Source organism: Esox lucius, chromosome 15 (assembly GCF_011004845.1).
Source record: "Esox lucius isolate fEsoLuc1 chromosome 15, fEsoLuc1.pri, whole genome shotgun sequence".
In the NCBI taxonomy this organism is placed as follows: domain Eukaryota; kingdom Metazoa; phylum Chordata; class Actinopteri; order Esociformes; family Esocidae; genus Esox; species Esox lucius.
In genome coordinates, this window is record NC_047583.1 from 16,056,465 (window position 1) to 16,081,615 (window position 25,151).

A 25,151-nucleotide genomic window follows, 5' to 3' on the forward strand; every position below is an offset into this window, starting at 1 on the left:
GGAGGCACGTGAGCCCTGTTTACTGTGTTTAGACCCTCTGTGGTTGTGGAGACGCTGCTGCCTGAATGGGAACTAGAGGGCCCGACGCTCTGCTCTCCTCCTTTCATCTCGGATTCCTGTCTGACTATCTGTGGAGGCAGAGGAACAAACTGGAAATAGGGTTTTGAACAGGCAACGCGCAAGGCTACTCTAGATTGGTCCAGTGCTTCTGAGGCTGCTTGCATCTGGAGAGAGCGAGAAAGCCTTTGGAATATTTCAGAGTTATTGCTTGTGTATAAAAAAGGCTTGACATAATGTCCTATGCTTCAGCGGGCTTCCCACACTTGTGCCAGAGCTCTCACAAGGCTCGGATTCCTTCAAAGAATGTAAGTCATCATAAACATGGAAATAAGGAGAATGATGTCCATCATCTCAATACCACTGTAATCACTTCTTTGGCTACAATGGCTCTAAAGGTTTTAAGGTTATAGTTTGTCATGTAATTACTGATGCTGTAAGACACGTCAGGCAACCAATCAGCGAAGCAAAAAAAAACAAAAATAAAAAGAGATTTAATCCTGAAATGTTTTTATGGATAGATTCTCCTTGCAGAAATGTGCAGATTATTCTACAATGAACGGCAATGAATGTGTGATTTATAGACATGATTTAGATTTAAGCAAACGCCTCAAATGACCCAAGGGCTTTGCTGGTCCCTTAATATTGATGTGGGCTGTGTCTGTTGTTTTTAAAGTCATGAGATGGCATGTTTTAAACCCCCCCCCCCCCCCCCCCCCCCCCAAAATAACACGTACCTCATCAACCTCTGAGATTTATCTGGTCACATCAGTCACTCTGAAGCATTGGATGTCCATCTGTGGAGAGAGGCTTTAACCTCCTACCACATATCATCACCACCTATACTTAGTGAGAATCATGGAGTGCATATCACCCACTATTTAGAGGTTCATGAGGCTTGTCTCCCATCATTTGGAGAGGTTGCTATTCCTGATTGTGCAATACAATATCAAAATTCTATTTGTGATTTTCTTTCCTCTAAAAACATGATTGTCCTGTTTATATAAATAAATATATATGTATATGTACACTGCTGTTCAAAAGTTTGGGATCACTTAGAATTTTTAAAGAAATATTTAAAGAAAGAAAAAAATCCATTAAAATGACATCAAATTGATCAGAAATACAGAGTAGATATTGATAATGTTGTAAATGACTTTTTGAAACTGTATATCTACATAGGTGTACAGAGGCCCATTATCAGCAACCATCACTCTGATGTTCCAATGGCACGCTGTGTTTGCTAATTCAAGATAATCACTTCAAAAGGCTAACTGATCAATAGACAACCCTTTTGCAATTATGTTAGCACAGCTGAAAACTGTTTTGCTGATTAAAGAAGCAATTAAACTGTCCTTCTTTAGACTAGTTGAGTATCTGGGGCATCAGCAATTGTGGGTTTGATTACAGGCCCAAAATGACCAGACACAAAGAACTTAAACTCGTCTGTCTATTTTGTTCTGAGAAATTGAGGCTATTGCGTGTGAGAAATTGCCAATAAACTAAAGATATTGTTCAACGCTGTGTACTACTCCCTTCACAGAACAGTGCAAACTGGCTCTAACCAGAATTGAAAGAGGAGTGGGACACCCTGGTGCACAACTGAACTAGAGGATAAACAGTGTCTAGTTTGAGAAACAGATGCCTCACAGGTCCTCAAATGGCAGCTCCATTAAATAGTTCCCGTAAAACACCAGTTTCAACGTCAACAATGAAGAGGCAACTCTGGAATGCTGGCCTTCTAGGCAGAGTTGCAAAGAAAAAGCCATATCTCGGACTGGCCAATAAAAAGAAAAGGTTAAGATGGGCAAAAGAACACAGACACTGGACAGAGGAAGTTTGGAAAAAGTGTTAAACAGACAAATCTAAGTTTGAGGTGTTTGAATCACAAAGAACAACATTCATGAGATGCAGATCAAATGAAAGGAAGCTAGAGGAGTGCTTGACGCCATCTGTCAAGCATGGTTTCGGCAATTTGATGGTCTAGGGGTGCTTTGTTGGTGGTGAAGTCTGAGATTTGTACAGGGTTAAAGGAATCCTGAAGAAGGAAGGCAATCACTCCATTTTGCAAAGCCACAGCCCTTGATTGGAGCCATTTTCCTCCTACACCAGGACAATGATCCAAAGCACATCTCCAAACTATAGAAGAACTACTGAGGGAAGAAGCAGTCAGCTGGTATTCTGTCTATAATGGAGTGGCCAGCCCAATCACCGGATTTCAACCTTATTGAGCTGTTGTGGGAGCAGCTTGACCACATGGTTACGTAAGAAGTGCCCGTCAAGTCAATCTAACTTGTGGGAGGTGCTTCAGGAAGCATGGGGCGAAGTGTCTTCAGATTACCTCAACAAATTGACAAATACAATGCCAAAGGCCTGCAAGGCTGTAATTGCAAATGGGGGATTTTTTGATGGAAGCAAAGTTTGAAGGGCATAATTATTTTATCATTTTTAACCTTGTCATTGACTATATTTCCTATTCATTTTGCTATATTTCATATTCAAACTAATTTAATGTATGTTTTCATGGAAAACAAGGAGATTTCTAAGTGACCCCAAAATATTGAAAGGGAGTGTATGTATGTGTTATATTTTCACACTAAGGTTTCTATAACGCTCTGAAGTTGTTAAAATTATGATACTTCCCTTTTTGTTTTAGAGCTGTTTGAAAGGATATTCCTGAAATTTCAGAATGTTCAGGTGGGATCTAACTTTTGGCTTGCTTTGGTTTTACTGTTCTAGAAAACTGTTCATCAGCCAATCAGGTCAGTGTTAAAATATTCTGAAGATCCCATGCAAAGCCACGTTACAATCTAAAATCTTCTGCCTTACTTTGTAACTTCTTCAGAATGTTATTTGGTCTGCATTTTCCTTCCCAGCCTTACCAATTATCCTTCAACAATGGGGGTTCTCAACTAAATATTTCACAACTATATCAAACAGACAAAAAAAAAAGTAATGGAGTGATATGAGAAAGGTTGTCAGAGGTCTGAATTATTTTGCAGGACCCTGTGTATTTGCTGCCCTGTGTATTTGTAGTCCTTCCAGTTATGGGAGTGCAGGATGATGTAAAACCTTTATTAAAACATAAAATAACAGTTTTTTTTCCCCAGGGTTAGTCATCCACCAATGTGTTTCAGTTAGAAAACAAATACATGGCATGGCAAACAGCAATGGGCAACTGCTGCCAAACCAAACACTGATCAAACCAAATTACTTTCCTCTTCAAACTACGAATGACAACGTTGAAAGGAAATGATTATCTATGCAGGGTGTCTTCTGTACACAGTAATGATATTGGGAAGCATTTCCCCACAAGAAGCTGCCATGTGTTCTGTCCAGCTTCTTTATTTACATCATGACATCCGCCTTCTTACTTAAAAGGAAGACTGCCCAATTTGCGTCAGTATATACTTTATGGATGTGTGTGTGTGTGTGTATTTCCCAGAGCTGTATTTGTAATGCTCATTCTGTTTGTGTGGGTAATAGTAAACCAATTCAAGTTTTCTTTACAAATAACTGATTGGCTGACTGGATAGTCTATATTTCAGTAACTGCAATATTTATGTGCTGCCACCATTCCCTCCCAGTCATTCTGAATAGAAGCAAGTTAGTTGAATAGTGGCACTTAGAGCTATGGAATATTACAGTTTATCTTGTCCTAACCGTCAGGTGAAATCCCAGGTGTTTTTTCATTTTTTTCAAACGGCTCTTAAAAGGGTTATCATATAATTTTGATAAATGTTAGTGTTATTTGAACATTTTATGGTGTGTGTGTATATACTGCAGTTGACCTGAAAAAATATATTTTTATTAAATAAACACAGTGATTTATAAGACATAGTGAATATTTAAATATGAAATGACAGAAACTGCATGGGGAACTTAATGTTTAAACTCTCCAAGTGGTTACACTGATAGCACACTAGAAAAGAGACAAACCTCTTCTACTACACTTCACAGGTCATTGGTGTAAATTCCCATTCTCATCTTGTTTATTCAAGTGCTGCTGTAGGTCCAGAAAAGGTGATCTGTAGTGAAATATGTTACAGGTGTAATATTTTTTTGTTTATTTTGTTAGATCCTGCCCAAGGTTAAATACCTCTGCACAATGTGTTATTGTTTCCAGGAAATAACTGCTTCCTGTACTATGACATCAGATATTCTTGCCCCTTTCTGAGGTACAGGGAACGCTTCACCATTGGGTTGCCGAGGGGAATAAGAGTTCATGTGGATGGAGGAAATGTGACATATTGTGATAGGCTCAAACAACCATGGCCTTCTTCGCTTCAGTGCCACACAAGTTACATCAAATCTGCTCTGACTTAGAAGCTAATTCTCAGGCTTCATCTTGTGTTGATCACTCACTCCAAGTTGTATTTTTATTGAGGAATATATATATATATATATATATATATATTAAGACACTTAAGAGATGATGTAATTTTTCTTTTATAAAGAACAAAAGGAAATTATGTAAATCGATAAAGCTATTACTACTTTTTCTGTATGATGCATTAATTCAAGGACTGGATGTCCTATTACTTCAGAGCCTGTTCTTATTTTTTAAAGCCTAGATACATTTTAAATAAGAGCTATGTGAAACATTTGAAAATATTATTATTTAGGAATAAATGTCATGTAAATGAAAATTAAATGATTTTTCCCTCTTTGAATAACTGTGCATGTCATTTTTGTGTTGTTGTTTGGTGAGCTATGTCTCACTCCACTGGGTGGCAGCACCAATTTACTTTGATCTATCATTGGCACACACATAGTTGCTTAAGTTTGTGACATACATTGAGGTAACCCACCTTTAAAAATGAAAGGTTTCTCGTTTTGAATGTTATCCATTGAATGTTATATTGGACTTACATTGCTGAGAAAACACGGGACCACTCTGTAATGTTGGGGTCAGATAAGGTCAGAGTTAGGATATGTTTTTCTCCAGGGTCAAGGTCAGGATTTTTTTAGGTAAAATATAGCCTAAATATGGTTACAGGCTTCTCACGAACCCCTATTCTGTCAGCCACTGTATTTTTGTTTTAAATAGGTTACTGTAAATAAAATACTCCGATTGGATGGTGATAGTGAGAAAGAAAGAGTTAACATTCATAGATTTACTCAGCCCTTGTATGTGATTGGTCATAAATTGACCGCTGGGATGGACAACTTTGCGCTGCATTAGACTAGTGGATGCAGTAGACATCTGTACACACCGATTGGATACAGGCTTGCACGATCTAATAATGCCAGTTTCTCGATATGTTCATGCAACATTTAAATGGATCTCCGTCTGTGTGATCGATGGACGCATAAAAAAAAAGTCATAGACCTAACTACAGTCAGCCAGCGTTCCTATGGTGGAGGTAAAGAGCCGTCGATAAAATTGGCTAAGGTCAATATATAAATGTAGACTGCGATAACTCCAATGACAATGGGTAACCAGTTTTCCATGAAGAGGCTGATACGAGGTTAACTTCATTCACTGGAAGCTACAGGTACGTTACTCAGAATCACAAGAAACATTACTGGACAAAATATTAAATAACATTTTCATACGATTTTGCAGTTTGCAGCAGTTTAGGCTCGGTACCCTATTTTTATAAAATAAGAAAAGCCAGATATATGGCTACTTATTGTAATCAATGTATTTTAGAAGTAGCATTATTGAAATATGTTAAAGCGTTATGGAATAGCATAAGAAATAGTTATTCGTATTATAATTTGTTTCAATTTGTGTAGTAAGTTGGGATCAATAAATATAATTTTCCACCAAATTGGTGCCTTTTGGGAAGTGTAACTTCGTTAGGAAAATATGTTTTACCTTATTTTAAGATTCTGTAAAAAAGAAAATGCTAACTTTCATAAATGTTCCTTTCTCTAGAGGTTATTTAAAAGTAGGCTTTGTAAGTGCCGAAATAAACAGGGTTGATTGCAACTACGTTGTCATCAATATCCCATGATTACCCCAACAGGGAAGAGAAGGTTGTTCTGTGCCAAAGGTGACAGTTCAATGCAAGATTTAAAAAATTTTGAAAAACTAAAATGTTTGTAACCTATTTAATCCTCAGGGAAGTGACACAGGATCAAAATGCTGTATTTTGGCACTTTACTAGCGAAACTAATTTATTGAATTTTACGTGGTCAGTATTTGAGGCCCTTAGTTAAATATTGCTGCACAATTTCAACTTAATTTATGAAAGGAACGTTTTGTAAAAAAAAAAAACTACAATTTTAGAATTTTGTTGACATACCAGGCAGTCTGTGAGTGTAGTACAATTGAAACTCCACGATATTTACCGCTGAGATGAATTGTCTATAACTATGTATTTTCATTCATAAGATGAACTCCCGTGCATTTTAGTAATACTATGGAAAAACACGAAAGCCATCCCACAGCTGTGTCTAACTTGGAGGACAGATTGACATTTAAGCATAAAGATTTTCCATTATCATCTTACTGCTTTCTCTGTGGATGGAAGGCCACTGTGGATGGATGTGTTGACATTTTTTCTTTCACCATATGTTTTTTAGATTTGGGGAACATGAAGTTGTCTTCTGTCAGGATGGGTGTCCTCAAAATCATGCTGCTCATCTTTGAGGCCATTTTGTTTTCCGACTGTGCAAGAGGTGAGTAACAGGCTGTCTATATTTAATTTATATTTTACTTCTACTTCCTCTGCTGTCTTGCTGACAGTGTCTGCTTGTTTTAGGGAATTCTTAGCAGGTACATTTGTTCATCAATAGCTTGGTTGACTTCTGCAGCTTTTTGTTTCAATGGGGAAAATCTCAGCTCCTGCTGATTCACACTGATAAGTAATAGGGAAAAGGTTTTTACAAAAATGTCAACAAAACCATTAAGTAAATAGAGAGAAAGGGGTGTGTGATCTTTTTAGTCGTCTGTGTGTGTGTCTGTGTATGTGTTTGCATTCACCAAAGCTTAGCCAAACAAACACATCCATCAGCTTCTCAGGGTGAAAGAACACAAGTCAGTGTAGAGTCCAACTTTCCCGAGGTTGGCCAAAGGGCCGGACTGTATCTTTGTGTGTGTGTGTGTAACCATGAACAGCATGGTGAGATTTGCTTCATGGTCAGATAACTGCATGCATTGATTGAACATGTTGATGCAGAATGTATAGTACATTATGTGTAGGGTTTCCACAATATGCTTTGTCAGTAATGGCTGAAAGTATCAACAACGTCTCAGTAGAGTTGGAAAGTGTATTTGTTCGTTTGTTTGTTTGTGTTCATTTGGATTAGCTTTAGTTGAGACAGCAGCTACTCTTCCTGAGGTCCATATTATACAACATAAATCATGAGAAATAATAATACATTGATAGTATATTAATCTTTTTAAGTTAATTATGAACCATCTTTTTTGAAACATAAATGCTGATTGGCTGAAAGCCATAGTATGTGAGACCATATACCATGGCTATAACAAAGAAATACTATTTACTGTTCTTATTACAAAGGTAACTCGATTTGTAATAAACAATAAGGCACATGCAATGTTATAGTTTATATTAAACCACGCCTAAGTGCTGTATTCAGGCATGTATTCATTCAGTCGTTGCATCCTACATAAAATGAGCCCTTAGCTGTGTTATGTTGTTCAAATAAAACAGCCCCTTATTGCTTTAATAAATCCGTTTTGAAATTGGCAGCTTTGAAGCATTCACACAGACTTCTAGTGTGTTCTGCAGCCTCTTGCAGCGGGAAACCAGACATCCTGTTCTATGCCTCTCTTCTTATTCTCAAACTCAATATGGCAGCAAATGGAAGTGGCATGTGAAAAGTGCTACCTGCATGTGGCTAACAGGGCATTACAATATGGACCAGGTGGGGGCAGTGGGGGCCACTGTGTTTGTCGCGGCCAGATTACATCTGTGGGCTTGGAGACAATGCTCTATTCAGACCAGGACAGACGAGCCTGCACAACGTGGCTAACGAAAAAGTAAACAAGACGTGGAGACTAAATAAGATTAGAGTGGCAATTATGTCTGTTTACAGATGTACAGATTTTCTCCAATAGGGGAAACAGATTGCAGAAGGAAAAAATAGACATTTCATTTGCAGAGAGGCTCCATGTGTGGTGGCCTGCACGGAGGAATATAGTCAGTTTTTCATACTTGCTTTCTTGAATGTCATTTTATATCCAACAAAGAAAAATATGTAATGTTGATAAACAGACCAAGAAACAGATGTTTAACGTTTCTTCCTGACGAATATCCCTGCATTTTCCACATTCAAATTTTTAATTTCGGTTCTAAACGATATAATTTAGTTAATTTAATGAAGTCATGTATTCAGCTTATATATTCTTATTTGAATAATCATATGAATGGCCCAGATGTGGATAGAAAAGTGCCCATAGACTACTGGACGATTCCATGTAAGGAATGATGTGACAGCAAGCTCTCAGTTATGACACACTGGGATTCCAGTCTAACAACTTCACTGTTTAATCTCATGTATAAAGTAAAAGGGTTTCGAAATGCACAACTTATACGGGTATATATGCTTATACAGGTAAAGCTATGGTCACGCTAATGATAAATGCAAGTTAAATAATACCGGAGACAGCCTTTTTGAGTTATGATGTATTAGTATGGAGCGTTGCCCCACTTAAAGAACTGAAAGGGTTAAGGAGCATGCTGCTATCAGTCACCACTCTCCAGCTGATTGTGTGTCCACCCCTCGACAGCCAGTCTTCCTCCCTTGCGCTGTGGTTCCTGAAACGTCCTCAGGACTGATCCCCCCAGCCCCCCACCCTTCCCCCCGGCAGCTGTAGGAGGTGCTCAGTGATGTGTCCCAGCAGAGCTCCTAATGTGGTGACAGGACTGGGGACCACTGAACGTAGTAACTGTGGAATGTGGCAGCTAGGACATATTGACCTGCTGTGTGTTTTGCAGGCCTGCTCTGTGACAGTCAGAGGATACAAGGTGCCTCTAGTATTTACCAGCAGCCTGTGACACCCTCCCACTACACACACCCGCACACAAACACACACACACACACAAGAACATGCACACTCATATACACAACCCCACATTTGCGCACACACATACCTGCCTCTAACAGGGAATGTACTTACAAGCACTCACTATCAAACGCACACATCCTGATGGCAGTCAGCCTTTAGTATGGTGTCACACGTGGAATATTAGCCTGACATAATCGTTTTTAACATCAGACACATGTTCACTAATCTACACCTCCTTAACAATCGGGAGAGCTGTAGAACATACGGTACAAACAGCTCTGCACTTCTTTTGGAAAATATACATTTTATAGGAGAGTTACATCATGGTTTTATAACAAGAAGGTACTATGAGATACATTGTATGCCAAGGGCCTTTAAAATCACAAGGCCATTTGGCTCCCAGACAGTTTTCCATTTCCTTTAAACGTAATGAGGCTAGTTTCCCAGTAACCAAATACCCCAAAGTCCTCTTATTTTTTAAATACGGCCCAAATAGTCAGAAGGTAATGACACAGTGGTGTTCTGGCACATGAGCCCAGCTGGAGAAACAGAGGGAGAGTGGACAAAGGAGAGGTAGCGTGGGTGAGTGAAGGAGAGAGAGAGAAGGTCCAGGCAGTATTGTAAAATCTTTGCCATGTGTCTGTGTAGCTACCTCTAAAAACACTTGATTTAGGAATGACAAATAGAATTGGTGTTATTTTACTATCACACTTGCCAGTAAAACACCAGAACTTGTAAATGTATCATAACACCCGCCCCTCAAAACACCCGCAGACCCACGCAACTGCTGTCTGACCAAAACACCCACAGACCCACCCAACTGCTGTCTGACCAAAACACCCACAGACCCACCCAACTGCTGTCTGACCAAAACTCCCACAGACCCACCCAACTGCTGTCTGACCAAAACACCCACAGACCCACCCAACTGCGGTCTGACCAAAACACCCACAGACCCACCCAACTGCGGTCTGACCAAAACACCCACAGACCCACCCAACTGCTGTCTGACCAAAACACCCACAGACCCACCCAACTGCGGTCTGACCAAAACACCCACAGACTCACCCAACTGCGGTCTGACCAAAACACCCACAGACCCACCCAACTGCTGTCTGACCAAAACACCCACAGACCCACCCAACTGCTGTCTGACCAAAACACCCACAGACCCACCCAACTGCTGTCTGACCAAAACACCCAAAGACCCACCCAACTGCTGTCTGATCAAAACACCCACAGACCCACTCAACTGCTGTCTGACCAAAACACCCAAAGACCCACCCAACTGCTGTCTGACCAATTGACATGACACCTCTGAACTCTGCAGGCTGCTATGCTTCCTCAAGCCAAATCATGACCAAATAACAAGCACCACTCGCTTGCCTTCCCCCTTACACATCTCCCTTCTTCTCCCAGTCCCTCTCTTTGCATTTCCTCCCATTTATTACCAGTGTAAAGCCGGAGGAAGTGAATTAAGTTAATGTGCTGTCGTTAAAACAAGGCATGGAGCTGACCTTTCCTCCCACCCACCCTCTCTCAGCTCCCCAATAGCCCCTCTTTAGTGAGTCTGGGTCCATTTGCTGAGAACAATGGGTGGATTATTACTTGCACTGGTCCCCCCAGTCGGACATGGCAGCAGTAATTAATTTTAAACACTCTTCATCCCTGTAGACTGGGGTTATTTGCCATCTATTAGTGTACTCCAAACCAGGGACTAGTTTTTCTGAGGGGCTGCGATTAAGAGGTGCGTGAGAAGAAGTTACGAGAAAGAGCTACGGTTTTGTGCATATGTGTATGTGTGTGTTTTATGAAGCACATTGCCGCAATTGCTGTGTGAGAGGTTCTGATGAGCAAGGAGCATATGCCAATTTGGACATTTACAAAGCCTCGTATTGCCTCTCCAAAAGTTCCACCACTAATACTGTAGCTTATTCTAGAACAGACCACTGTCATTGCTGCTGCTGCAACTACAATTACTAGAATAACAAATACAGTGGCATCTATCATTACTACAACCACAAGCAGCTGCTCCTTTCAAATTTCTGGAAAGGACAGGAAGTCTCCCCAGTGACCTGGAAGAGGAACGTGTCAGACTTCACCCCAAAGAGAGGGGGGACAAAAGGAAAGGGCTGTATGTGTCGACGAAGGAAGCTGTGATAAGTAGCGATAATGGAGGTCAATTGCTGTTTACTTTAGTGAGCTATAATCTGTGTGAGCAACACAGCTTGATTTGACTGAGTCTAATGGGAACCCAAATTGACATTCTGTTGGAATCTCAACTCTTTAAATATTGTCTAGTCTCATTCACCGTCGTCATTCTCAGCTGTATGTTAATGTGGAGAATAATGTTTTAATGGGATTGTTTATAAATCTGTCAGTCATTTGAGGGTTTGTCTATACAGGCCCAGAGAGATCATGCCTTTGTTTGGCCAGTTTACTCCAGGTCATTGTGTTTCAGGCCACACTTTCTGTCCCTCTGAGTATAAATGGCCTGATAGACAGACCCTTATTCAAGGAGCCCGACTAAACCCAAAAGGATCACATTGAATCCTTTATGATGGCCCAGCAGGCTTGGCTGATTGACATGTCATCATTCAAATGTTAATCAAACGTTTGTGGTCCTTTATAGCTCAGTTGGTAGTGTGTGGCGCTCATAATACCTGGGTTCGACTCCCGGGGCCACCCACATGTGCAACGTATATGCACATGAATGTAAGTCACTCTGAATTAAAGCTTCTGCCAAGCTTTTATGTAATTTCCTATTATCACCATAACATACAATCAGAGGTCCGAGCTCCATCTGCGTACCATTTCCCCGTGGCGCTGGAGGTCAAGGCTTCTGTGTTACACCATTGGACAAAGAGACGGGCCGAAGCAGTCGGGAGGGAGCATGGGGCCGCTCTGTTGGACCACTACAAGTGACCTTACAATAACATTTCAGCTACGCAGCGGGGAGTGTTTATCTTGCACAACCTCTTCTCTCTGAGCCGCTCTGCCCCCTCCCTGCACCTCCCTCTCCCCTCCTCCCCTGTTCTCCCCGCTATTTTCTCTTTTCTTTCGAGAAGGAGAACAGCCCAGACCCCCTCACCCACTATGTTTCACAGCTGTTCTCTCAGTCACTTAACAAATGAACATTTGAGAATCTGAAGCCCACTCTTCTCACCCCTCAACAGGGGACAGTCAGGCTTGTTTTTCTGTAGATGTAAGCATGTGGATTCATTCTCGGGCCTGGGCTCTGTACAGCTGTGCTCAAGGCAGATGTCAGACATCTCTCTCCCTTTTACATGCCTCTGTCTCCCTCTTTTAGTCAAGTTTACATTGTGCAATAGTATAAGGGGATTATCTTGCTCATCGTGTATGTTGAGCTTGCCGTAACCTGCCTTAGTGGTTGTTTTCTTTTCTTCCATCATCGGTTATCAGAATTTCAAATCCCAGACATACTGTATCTGTTGCAAATGTTCTTCTTATTTCCTCTCAGAGGTACAAACTGAACCCCCCCCCAACCCCCCCCCCGCCTTCCCTTCCACACGTTTTGTTCTGCAGTTAAAAGGTTGATTGAAAGTTATGGTGGCAACAGCACTGCCTGGCTGGGTCCAAAGAAAGCCAAGCCAAGGGATGGCTGGGATAACGAGGGCTGAATGAGGCCTCTACAGCCTTCGCAGCTACCATCATACCCCCTGCTCTGATCAACATTCCCCTCTACCCCCTTGCCTCTAATGGGCATCAATGGGACTCATGGCTTTCTGCCTTTTCCCTCAGTATTTTCATTGTTTGTCTTTGAAAAAACTTTTATTTAATTTAAGTTCTATTCTGTTTGTGTTTCTCCTGCCAAACATAACATTCATTGTGTCTATCAGCCCTTGTAAATGGGAGAATATCGTTGTAGTATATCATACAATGAATTTGGATGTGGGAGAATTTGTGACAATGCCTACTACTGTAACTGGGTTGAAATTCTTTATTTTCATTGTCTAAAAGAGAGCTCTTTGTGCTTTTTCACATTTGTTCCAATGCCACCGGTTATAGGAGAAGGCAGTCCAATATTCAACACACAGGGAACTTTATCCACACACAAGGCAAAGAATAGATACATGTGGGAAGAATGTTGAAATAGCGGTGAAGATGGTGGTGGGTTTTGGCCAAGGACACCAGTACAAGGCCAGTATATGACTGAGTCCAGCTTTTGCCCAGCACAGATATGAGCTTGTTGTTGTCTCTGTGGCTACCAGAAGGTTGTTGTCCTGCAGTTAAAAGAATGGGCAGATGTCTGGGCCCTAGCAACCTGCCTACCATTCTATCAGTGGTCAGAGAGCAGAGGTCACTGGGCATTGGACAGGTAATTTGTACCTGTAGACTCACAGGCACTGGGAATCTGGAATGACGTCTAGTGTGGTCTCAGTGTCTGTAGAAGACTCCCAATGACAAGCTGGTCAGTTTGACAAGACGTATCCCTGGCCCAGTCTCAGTTGTAGCTGACCCCAACAACGGTGCAGTAGAATGTTCACACGCTGAAGTCACAGTTGCAACCGGTACTCCACATGGCACGTCCTCCACTGCAATCCATCAGTGAGGGCTCCCATGACCAAAGGATCTGTACTACAGCTCCACAATGCCCCAAACTGTATACCTTGTTCAAGGTGTGCAAAACATGCTTCCTGTAGTCCGTATGGCAGATGCAGGGATGTTTGTGGCCCCGAAGCTCCTGGTGCAGAGTAGTACCCTACAGAGTGTTGTGGGCAGGAGTAATAAAGGTATTCTCCATAAGACTGCAAGTGGACAGTGTGAAGGGTGTCCTCTGCAGTCTCTGTGGGCCAACATAGTGATAGTAAGTCGCTTGTGGAGGTGAAAATGAAGATTGGTTGTGGAGGTGATAATGAAGATGGTTGTGGTGGTGATAATGTAAATGGTTGTGGAGGTGATAATGAAGATGGTTGTGGTGGTTATAATGAAGGTGGTTGTGGTGGTGATAATGAAGATTGGTTGTGGTGGTTATAATGAAGATGGTTGTGGAGGTGCTAATGAAGATGGTTGTGGAGGTGCTAATGAATGTGGTTGTGTTGGTGATAATGAAGATTGGTTGTGGAGGTGATAATGAAGATTGGTTGTGGTGGTTATAATGAAGATGGTTGTGGTGGTGATAATGAAAACGGTTGTGGAGGAAATAATAAGATGGTTGTGGAGGTGATAATGAAGATGGTTTTAGAGGTGATAATGAAGATGGTTGTGGAGGTGATAATGAAGATGGTTGTGGAGGTGATAATTAAGATGGTTGTGGAGTTGTTAGTGAAGATGGTTTTAGAGGTGATAATGAAGATGGTTTTAGAGGTGATAATGAAGATGGTTTTAGAGGTGATAATGAAGATGGTTGTGGAGGTAATTATAAGATGGTTGTGGAGGTGATAATGAAGATGGTTGTGGAGTTGTTAGTGAAGATGGTTTTAGAGGTGATAATGAAGATGGTTTTGGAGGTGATAATGAAGATGGTTAAGACTGTCAATTAAGTTAATGTGCTGCCACACAGGGTTTGGACCCATAGATGACTGTTTTACATTCTGTGGAAAAATATGTTTGATTTGAAAACTTGGGGACGGGAGAGGAAAACTGAATGAGAGAATGATCTGTCATATTTTATGGTGGGGCTACTGCTGTCACAGACTGGAATTCCACACCATGCAGTGAAACTGATTTGATTTCCTCATGCACTGGGATGTGAGTTTGGGCTCTGGCCCCAGCTTTGGGTCCATAATGCACTTGGAGTGGAGGGGGTGGGTGTGTGTGTGGGGGGGGGGGGGTTGAAGGATATTTTGGTGGATTCCTTCTAGGCTATAAATTGTAAATTAGTTGACTTGTCTTTTCTGTAACATCTGCATGGTGTATACAAGATTGTTTTCTCATGACAAGATCACTTTACAAATGTATTTCTGCTGGTCAATTTGACGGGGTCTTTACGACCATGTGCGATGTTGGTGAATGTAGGAGAAGAGAGCAAATAAAGATAGATAGAGAAAGACAGACAGACTGGTGGACAGATGAATAGAGAGGAATGACCTCTTTGGGTAGGACTTAACTGGTAAAGTGGTGAACAAATTGTTACTTGAAAGAGTGGGTACCTCCTGGTAATGACAGATGCAACCGCTCTACGATGACAGATTGATTTCAGACAGTATTCCTTGGTTGTCAAAGAGGCCCCATGGCTTTCAGTACAGTCTAACTCCCCCATCCCCTCTATCCTTCTCCTTTTCACCACCTCTCTCTATCTGTCCATCTCTCTCTATCTGTCCATCTCTCTCTATCTGTCCATCTCTCTCTCTCTGCCTGTTTCTTTTCCCCTTCAACATCTCCCTCTGTCTGTTTCTCTCCCCCATTTTTGACTGGTACTGGAAGTATTTGTGTTTGTACTTCATACTGTGTATATATATATATATATATATATACACAATATATACACAATATATATATATTTATAAGTATACTGCATATAGTGTATATACTGTTTAGAGATCTTTATTTCTATATGGGTCTTGGGATGTGTGATTTGTTCATAGATTAGGAAAATGTTGACCTAATCCTTCAGTGGACAGACGATTGAATAATGATGGCCGTTCTTGAGAACCATGCTGGAATGCAGCAGACTTAGAAAAGCGGAGGAGCAAGTGAAGCGAAGAGAGCAGGCAGTAAAACAGCCTGCCAGGTTATGTTGTTAGACTGACTTCCAAGGAGAAAGTTGTATTGGTTAAAACCTAATCTAGTGAGGAGTTTAATCTTTAACCCACTGTGGTATGTGAGCTAGACAGATGGACGTGCAAATGAATTACTATATTGCTTCCTAACCTCCCAGTGTGTGTCCACTTTAATTCTGTTTTGCTTCTCTCCAATCATATGATAAGGATAGCAATAAACAGGTGCACAAATGCCCTCTAGTGTTCCCCCACGCGCTCAGAGGAAGAGAGATAAGAGCGAGATGTTGTCCTGTTTTATTGTGTCGTGTGCCCGAGTGGTTGAGCCAAGGCCAGGGGAGGGTAGGGAGCGGGGTGTGAGATTGCTGAGATTCCTGGTCGCTGCCGCCTGGGTCCTCCTAATCCCCTCACTCTCTGTAACTCTCCTCTACACGTTTTGTTAAAGGAGGCCTCACTGCCATTGTAGGCTGTGCTCTCTTGCCACTCTCAACCTGTCCCTCTCTCCCTGAACCTGTCCCTCTCTCCCTGAACATGTCTCTCTCTCCCTGAACATGTCTCTCTCTCCCTGAACATGTCTCTCTCTTTAACCCCCACCGTAGTACTCTCTCTAACTTTAGCTTCCTTCCTCTTCCTCCCGTTTTAACTCCAACTCTGTAACTCCCTCAGCCACCCACTTTCTAACTTTACCCCTCTTGCCCCATCCCTTCTGCCCTCCCTCCCCATATGCGCCCCTAAGCACGCTTTCTGCTCTTGTGTGAGCACCCTGCCTTGCACTAATGGAGTGAGATTAAGCTGTGAGGAACACCCTGTGACAGACCAGGCCCTGGCATTGCACTCAGTACAAGCTTTCTGAAATAGTTAAGATCTACAGCACAATTTGTTTGGGATAAAAAAAAATCCTCATCAGTAGCATATTTAAACGGAATGTTACAGTGGATGCAATGGTGTGATAGTGGATGATGTGGTGTGATATGTTATGATAGTGGATGATATGGTGTCATGTGATGTAATAGTGGATTATATGGTGTGATATTGTGTTAAATGTTGTGATATGGTGTGATATGTTATGATAGTGGATTATATTGTGTGATGTGGTGTGATATGGTGTGATAGTGGATGATGTGTTGTGATAGTGGATGATATGGTGTGATAGTGGATGATGTGGTGTGATAGTGGATAATGTGGTGTGATATGGTGTGATAGTGGATGATGTGGTGTGATAGTGGATGATGTGGTGTGATAGTGGATAATGTGGTGTGATAGTGGATGATGTGGTGTGATATGGTGTTGTGTGATGCGGTGTGATACGGTGTAATATCAATCAATCAATCACATTTATTTATAAAGCCCTTTTTACAACAGTTGTCACAAAGTGCTTTTACAGAAACACTCGGCCTTAAAACAACAAACAACAAACAACAGTAGTGTTGAATTTCAGTGGCTAGGAAAAACTCCCAAAGAAGGCTGAATTTTAGGAAGAAACCTAGAGAAGACCCAGGCTCAGAGGGGTGACCAGTCCTCTTCTGGCTGTGCCGGGTGAGATATTAAGAGTCCAATTGGAATAATTAATAAATGCATGTGGGCTAAATCCAGAGTCTATTTAAATTTAGACTAGGTCAGAATGACCAGATGGACAAGGACAGGGAGAGCAACGGGCCCCCCAAACCAGGTACTCCGCAGGTGTGGACCAGGACCTCATGTCCTCCTAAAGTTTTAAACGGGAGGAGACTGGGAAAGTTCAGAAAATGCATTCCTCATATCAACAACGATTTATAGTGGAGAAGGAGAACTTAGTGGGGAAGGAGAACTGACCCAATCCCCCAGCACAATATTGAGACGGGGGGGTCCGGCGACACTGTGGCTCTACCCAGGGGAGGACCCGGACAGGGCCCAACAGGCAGGATTGGGCCCTGTCCCACTAATACAGTGTGATGCGGTGTGATACGGTGTGATGTGGTGTGATACATTGTGAAACGGTGTGATGTGGTGGGATGTGGTGTGATACAGTATGATGTGGTGTGATGTGGTGTGATACGGTGTGATACGGTGTGATGTGGTGTGATGCGGTGTGATACGGTGTGATACAGTATGATGTGGTGTGATACAGTATGATGTGGTGTGATGTGGTGTGATGCGGTGTGATGCGGTGTGATGCGGTGTGATACGGTGTGATGTGGTGTGATGCGGTGTGATACGGTGTGATGTGGTGTGATGCGGTGTGAAATGGTGTGATACAGTATGATGTGGTGTGATACAGTATGATGTGGTGTGATGTGGTGTGATACGGTGTGATGTGGTGTGATGCGGTGTGATACGGTGTGATGTGGTGTGATACAGTATGATGTGGTGTGATGCGGTGTGATACAGTGTGATGCGGTGTGATACAGTATGATGTGGTGTGATACAGTGTGATACGTTGTGAAGTGGTGTGATACAGTGTGATATGGTGTGATGCGGTGTGATATGGTGTGATACAGTATGATGTGGTGTGATACAGTATGATGTGGTGTGATGCGGTGTGATACGGTGTGATGTGGTGTGATACAGTGTGATACGGTGTGAAGCGGTGTGATATGCTGTGATACGGTGTGATGCTGTGTGAAGCGGTGTGATACGTTGTGATGCGGTATGATGCAGTATGATACGGTGTGATGCGGTGTGATGCGGTGTGATGCGGTGTGATGCGGTGTGATGCGTTGTGATGCGGTGTGATGCGGTGTGATGCGGTATGATGCGATATGAAGCAGTATGATACGGTGTGATGCGGTGTGATACAGTGGATATGTGGCCCTGTGGTTGTTACGGAACATCACAGCATACATACACACGCCCTCTATCTTCCTTCTTTAGCAGCTGTGGCTGGGAGAAGAAAAGTCAAGCTTAATGAGACATAACAGCTCAGAGTTCAAAGGCTCCACAGTAGGGCCCGTTAGAGGTACCCCGCGTGATGGAGATGTTTCTAGAAGCTTTACAACGCTGGAGTAGTTCTGAACGTTCTTCCTGTTCGTTTGATGGAGCCTGCAGGAGCCCATTGTTCTGCATGGGGCTGTGATGAGGGAAAGCAGATGCAGATCTAATGCTGTCAGAACCTGCTTCCTCACAGTTGTCAAGTGACAGGTATATTTCAGTTCCCTCACATATTTTGACAGGATCTCATTCTTCCTATATCTTTCTCTTTCACTGCCCTACCATCTCTCTCGCTCCCTCTCTCTATCTTTCTCCCTCTCTTTCTCTCTCTCTCTGTACATAGTCCCATGTCACCCAATAGCTGGTACTTTCCTGTCATTCCCACCACTGAAGCCGTTGCTATTCAGCCCACATCAGATGGTGCCGAAGAAAGCCTCATTGTCGCCCCAGTGCCCCCACCCCCCGGGTTGCTCTGGTCTCACCCTGCTCTTATCTATTGATTGGGAAAGGCAGAGGGGGGAAATAAAAGGTATTGATTACCCGATGAGGTGACATTGTTGGGCAAGACGTCTGGGGTGGTAAGAAAAGACGGCATTCTTTCCCCTCCGCTGCCCCACTGCTGTCTGTCTCCCTGTGTCTCCCCCTCTGTCCTCCCTTTTCAACCCCCCATCACCTGGCCTCTATTGTTGGGTCACCAGTGTGACTCTTTCTCCGAGTGATTTTTATCTGTGCTTGTGAAATGTATAGCCTGGCTGCAGCAGTGGTCACACAACAGAAGCTCTGGTCTTTCACACACTCCCCACGCCATAGTGAAGGCCTCAACTTTCCCCTCTACACAGCTTTTCCAATCTCAAGTAGAGTCACCGGTCCTGGGTTTCGTTCCTCGCTTTCATGTATTTTCGTACTTTCTCCTCCTGTTTTGGCCGGCTTGAACATGCTGTGTGTAACATGGTATCCCATTGGTTTTCTTCTTGCCTTCGGTATAGTTTGGTTTATATACAAACGTGTTCTATTAAACATTCATTTCTTAACTAATGCTGCTGGGGAGTTAATGAATGTGTATATCTGCCGCTGTCTGGAGACTGGTACGCTTCACTAAGAAACAAGACATGTAGTTCTGAGGTGGTGGAAGACGTCCCAGTCACCGGTGAGACTAGGAGGTGAACTGGTCCAAAATAAGAGTGGTTTGATCATTTCTAATAGTTGAATTTAGGACTTTTTAGAGAAAAAAAGCCTTGCTAGACTTTAAGGTATTGCTAAATATTGGTTATGCACATTTCTGTTGGCTACTCATGGAGTTTCATTAGACTGTGAGACAGAAGACATTCATTGCCATCAGAACATTTTCAGATCAATTCACTTTTTCCACATTGTTTTGTGTACGACAATGTATTTACAAATTATTAAATACATAATTTACACACAATACTCCATAATGACAAAGGAAAGACATTCTTTTAGACATTTGTGCCTATTTATTGGAAATGAAAAGCTGAAACAACTCATGTACATTAGCATTCAGACCCGCCATGAGACTTGCCATGAGACACCAAGGTGAGCTGAGATGTCGTTTGATCATCCTTGAGATGTCTCTAAAACATGATTTAGAAAGGCACACACATGACATGCCACCTGAATGACTCTGAGAGCAAGCAGAAAAATATTCAAGGTAACACAACCATCAACTGTCTAATACCAGATTGGTCAGGGCTGAGGGAAGAATGAAAAGAACAAAGTACAGAGAGGTTCTTGAAGAAACCCTGATCCAGAGCACACAAGTCCACAGACTGGGGTTAAGATTGATCTTTCAGCATGACAACAACCTGAAGAATACAGCCAAGACATCGCTGGAGTGACTTTGGGACAAGTCTGCAAATCTCTGAGTGGCCCAGCCAAAGTCCAGACTTCAACCCTGATTAACATATGTGGGGAGACCCAAAGGTTGCAGTTCACAGACGCTCCACATCCAGTCTGACAGAGATTGAGAGGCTCTACAAGGAAGAATGGGAAAATGTGTCCAGGTGTGCAAAGCTAGCAGAGACATACCCAAGAAGACTGAAAAAGTGTTTCAACAAGGTAGTAAATAAAGAGTCTCAATATTTATGTAAATAAGATATTTCATGTTCAAAGTAGTTGCAGAAATTTTTAAATGATTAAATACGAATGTGGACAAAGATAATGGATGTTCATACTTTCCGAAGCCACTGTAGGTTTACTGGTGAGTTGCTGTTTTAAGTGGATGAGTTAGTATGGCACAATAAGACCTGTATTATTGACTGTGCTATATGCCTCATCCTGTATGCATCACTGCGGTTTCTAGAGACCCAGGTGTTCTCGCTTGAAATGTCTGTCAGCAGAGGAGCCAATCCTTTATTGACCTGTTTGCGATGACTAGAAAGACCAAAGCATTCGTATATAGGAAAATATGTGTGTAGGCCAACACATCATTACAAATCCACAGGTGTTTTGAGGAATAAAATTTAAACTGAGTTGCCAGCACATCTGATCATCACTGAAGCCTGGCAGCGTGCTACATTCTGCTTGTGTTCCCCTTTCTTTCTTCCTCGTTTTCTTAATCTGTTCTTTTTCTTTCTCCAGCTCTGTCCCCATGTTGAATCAACCATCTCTTAACCCTCTGAAAGTGATCCATGAAACCAGAGATATATTTAGGCTCAATCACAAGAATGCCTCTTGTTGAATGTGCCTTAAAATAATCTATCACCAAATTGAGCAAAGAAAAACAAATCTAATTCTGTGAGTCGGCAAACCTCCTCCTCTTCCTGCACTATGAAAGATTCCATTCACATACAAAAGCTAAACTAAAATAAGGCCCTTCAACATGGCAAAGCCCATGTATGCGTTCATGTGTATCGCTTTCCGTTCCCAGGGATGCTAATAATGCAAACCAATTGTGTGAACACTTGAATAAGCCGTCCAGAGTTCCACATTTCATCCCACTGTTTAGTAACAGAGTTCCTCCACTGATCTCAAATTACTTTCTTTTGGATGATTAAAGTGGTGTGTGATAGGACATGTTAAATAACTAATTGTATCAAAGTGTGTAACAAAGTTCCAAACTGACAGCATACCAGTGTAATGGACCTGCTCAGTATTAACTTCACAGGGAGGGCAAGCATTGTGTAAGCATTTCATCTAAGGCTTAATTTCAGATTCAAGGTTAAGAGATCCTTTCCTAGAAATGGAGGAGTGTTTCTGTTGTGGAGTGAATAGTGGTCATGCATACAGCACAAACACATATTACGTTATTCAGATGGTGGCCTTGACTTTAAACACCTCTTCACGTCTTGTTTTTCTAAGCACATCAAAAGACTTTTTAAGAGGAGCGACTGAGGGGAAAAAATCATTTGTTGCACATTCCACTCACTTGGTGTGACTGCCAGTTCCTCTCCTAGTTTATTAAGCCCAAAACCAAAGAGCTGTTTTTATTTGTTGCAATGAAATATTCTTCTTGAGTGCTGAAAGTTCTGTTATGGCACTTACAAAATATTTTGGCCTTACTCTTATATAATATAATAACAATACTCTCTTAGAAAATAAAATGTCTCATTAAAATCATTTGTGTTTTAGTCCATGATAAAGAAGTGAATCTGGGTTGGAAGAATTTGAACACGAGGCTTTTGTCTGCTAATGTTGCAATGTTGCATGTTCACAGTTTGTATAGACCTCGGCCAGTTTAAAGAAATGAATTAGTTGTTCTATTTAATTTTGTCACGGCACATTGAAAGCAGTTGATTCGATTATATAAACGCTCCTTGGTTTTATGAGTTAGTGCAGCAGTGGGATTGAGGCAGGTCGGGTATTTCCTCCGTGTGCTGAGACGCTCCGCGGTTCTGAACAGGTCGTCTGCCGAGGACGACTGAACACTAAGCTCTTCTGTTCTGCTCCTGGTAGCAGAGGGGTGAGATATGGGCCGGCTGACAAAACCCAAAAGGACTGTGGTCACTTTTCCCCCGCAGACGTCAACAGTGACACTTACAATTTCCTGTGCATGCTGCTGGACAGGAAAGCCCGAGAGGACGGCCAAGCCTGTGCACTGTGAGTGGGGATATTACTATAGTTGTAAGAACTAGCAATTGTCACAAGTAAAGTAGCCCGTGGCACATCAGGTGAAGTGACAAAATGTTGCCGGCCCAAAATGTGTTATAAAAAATGGATTGGTGTTAATGTTGGGATTATGGTTAGAATTTTGGTTAAGTTTAGGGGTCGCCGTTTAGGTTAAGAGTTAAGGTTTGGTCAATTTTATATGAAGGGTTACGGTCAAAGGATAGGACAAGATAAGCCTGTGTGTCTGACAGGAAGGAACAACGCACTGGTTAGACTGGCAATGGAATCTATCCTGGTTAAACAACAAAGAACTCTACAAGACTCTACCGATGATACAAAAATGAGCTTCATGGTTGAGCTGTCAGAAAGAAGCCTTTACTGCGCCAATGCCACAAAAAAGCCTGGTTACTATATGCCCGACAACACCTTGACACGCCTCACAGCTTCTGGCACACTGTAATTTGGAGTGATGAGACCAAAATAGAGCTTTATTGTCACAACCATAAGCGCTATGTTTGGAGAGGAGTCAACAAGGCCTATAGTGAACAGAATACCATCCCCACAGTGAAGCATGGTGGTGGCTAACTGATGTTTTGGGGGTGTGTGAGCTCTAAAGGCATAGGGAATGTTGTGAAAATTGATGGCAAGATGAATGCAGCATGTTATGAGAAAATACTGGCAGACAGTTTGCATTCTTCTGCACGAAAGCTGCACATGAGACGCTCTTGGACTTTCCAGCACGAAAATGACCCTAAGCACAAGGCCAAGTTGACCCTCCAGTGGTTACAGCAGAAAATGGCATAGGTTCTGGAGTGGCCATCAGTCTCCTGACCTTAATATCATCAAGCCACACTGGGGAGATCTCAAATGTGCAGTTCATGCAAGACGACCAAAGACTTTGCATGACCTGGAGGCATTTTGCAAAGACGAATGGGCAGCTACACCACCTGCAAGAATTTGGGCCCACATAGACAACTATTAGAAAAGACTGCACACTCTCATTGATGCTAAAGGGGGCAATACACAGTATTAAGAACTAAGGGTATGCAGACTTTTGAACAGGGGTCAGTTCATTTTTTTGGTTGTCAAATTTTCTTTTATGATTGTGCCATTCTGTTATGACCTACAGTTGAATGTGAATCCCATAAGAAATAATAGACGTGGGATTTGCCTGCTGACTCATGTTTTCTTCACAAATGGTACATGAAGTACCAATTCTCCAAGGGTATGCAAACTTTTGAACAGTATGGCTGTATCCCCTGGAACTGGCTGGTCTTCATTGATGATAATATAACCGCAGTAGGAGCTGTACGTTGAATTCTATAGTGTACAACTCCATCTTGTTTCCTCAGATTCAACAAAATGCTTCAGAACTAATTTGGTGAAACTTACAATTGCAGCAGAAGAATCTCCGTAAACACAAAGCAACCAAATACTTTTTCTGGGTCAAAAAGTTTAATGTTCATGACTGACCAAATCAAACACCCAACGTGAATGTAACTGAGCACTCATTTCACTTCAAGCAGAAATGCCCCCCCCCCCCAGTACAGGGTATGACAACTTTAGTTAAGATTACATCTTAATTTGTCCAATTACTTGTGGTCCCCTAAAAGGGTGGGACCAAATTTATTAGGTCTGTAATTCCTATGTGGCTCACAGATTATGAATGTAAAAACCCTCAAATTAAAGCTGACAGTCTGCACTTTATTTCAGTCTTTATGACACTCATTATTTCATTTCAAATCCAATGTGCTGGAATCCAGAGACAAAAACCCCCCGAAAACTTGCCGCTGTCCGAACAGTCACTGACTGCACTCTAGTACACACATTCTCATTATTATTATTCCTTGCCTAGTACATTCATCTGTTGATCATACTTTTTTTTGTTTGTTTTTTTTGTAGTAGAAGATGTGGTCCATTACAGTTACAATGAACAGCACCTGACGTCCACCTACCCCCAAGGGTTAATATCTCAGGCGGCCGACGGGACTGGGTCCCAGACCCTTTACCTGGTTCTGAGTTGAACCACATCTGTTAGCAATGTGAACCGTGAAGTCCCTGATGGAGTCATCTGTAGCCCCTTCCCCACACACCCTCTATAATGAGCTGCTTGTTTGCCGTATGTGTGAAATGCACCATTGGAATGTGACTGTGTGTTGAGAGAGGTCTTGTTTGTTTGGCCTTCCCAAAGTTTGTACTACTGCCCGACTGACCTTTTCTGATGAAAGCTTAGACGCCAAGCGATGCTTTTAACGGCAGTGGAACTGTTTTGTTAAATAACTTTTGCACCCCCCACCCACACTCATCCATTCATTTCAATTGTTTTGCGCTTCTGAGGTTCTCTCAGTTGTGTTGTGGTCTAGTTTAGGTTCAGCACTACTGTCCCAGTGGGTTGTGCAGACCTCCTGAATAACACTGCTATCACAGGGCTTGGGAGCCCGCTTCACTTCACCAGA

The 25,151-nt window shown here is 42.2% G+C and overlaps 1 protein-coding gene across 1 annotated transcript in view; it reads left to right on the plus strand.

The window, feature by feature from the left end:
* Positions 1–5,260: 5,260 nt before the first annotated feature.
* Positions 5,261–25,151, plus strand: part of LOC105015577 (fibroblast growth factor receptor-like 1) — a 32,721-nt gene continuing 12,830 nt past the window's right edge. The window contains exons 1-2 of the mRNA XM_010878843.3: positions 5,261–5,555; positions 6,592–6,687. Of these exons, the coding sequence (XP_010877145.2) occupies positions 6,603–6,687 (85 nt within the window). The 5' untranslated portion in view covers positions 5,261–5,555; positions 6,592–6,602. The remainder of the gene's footprint in view (positions 5,556–6,591; positions 6,688–25,151) is intronic.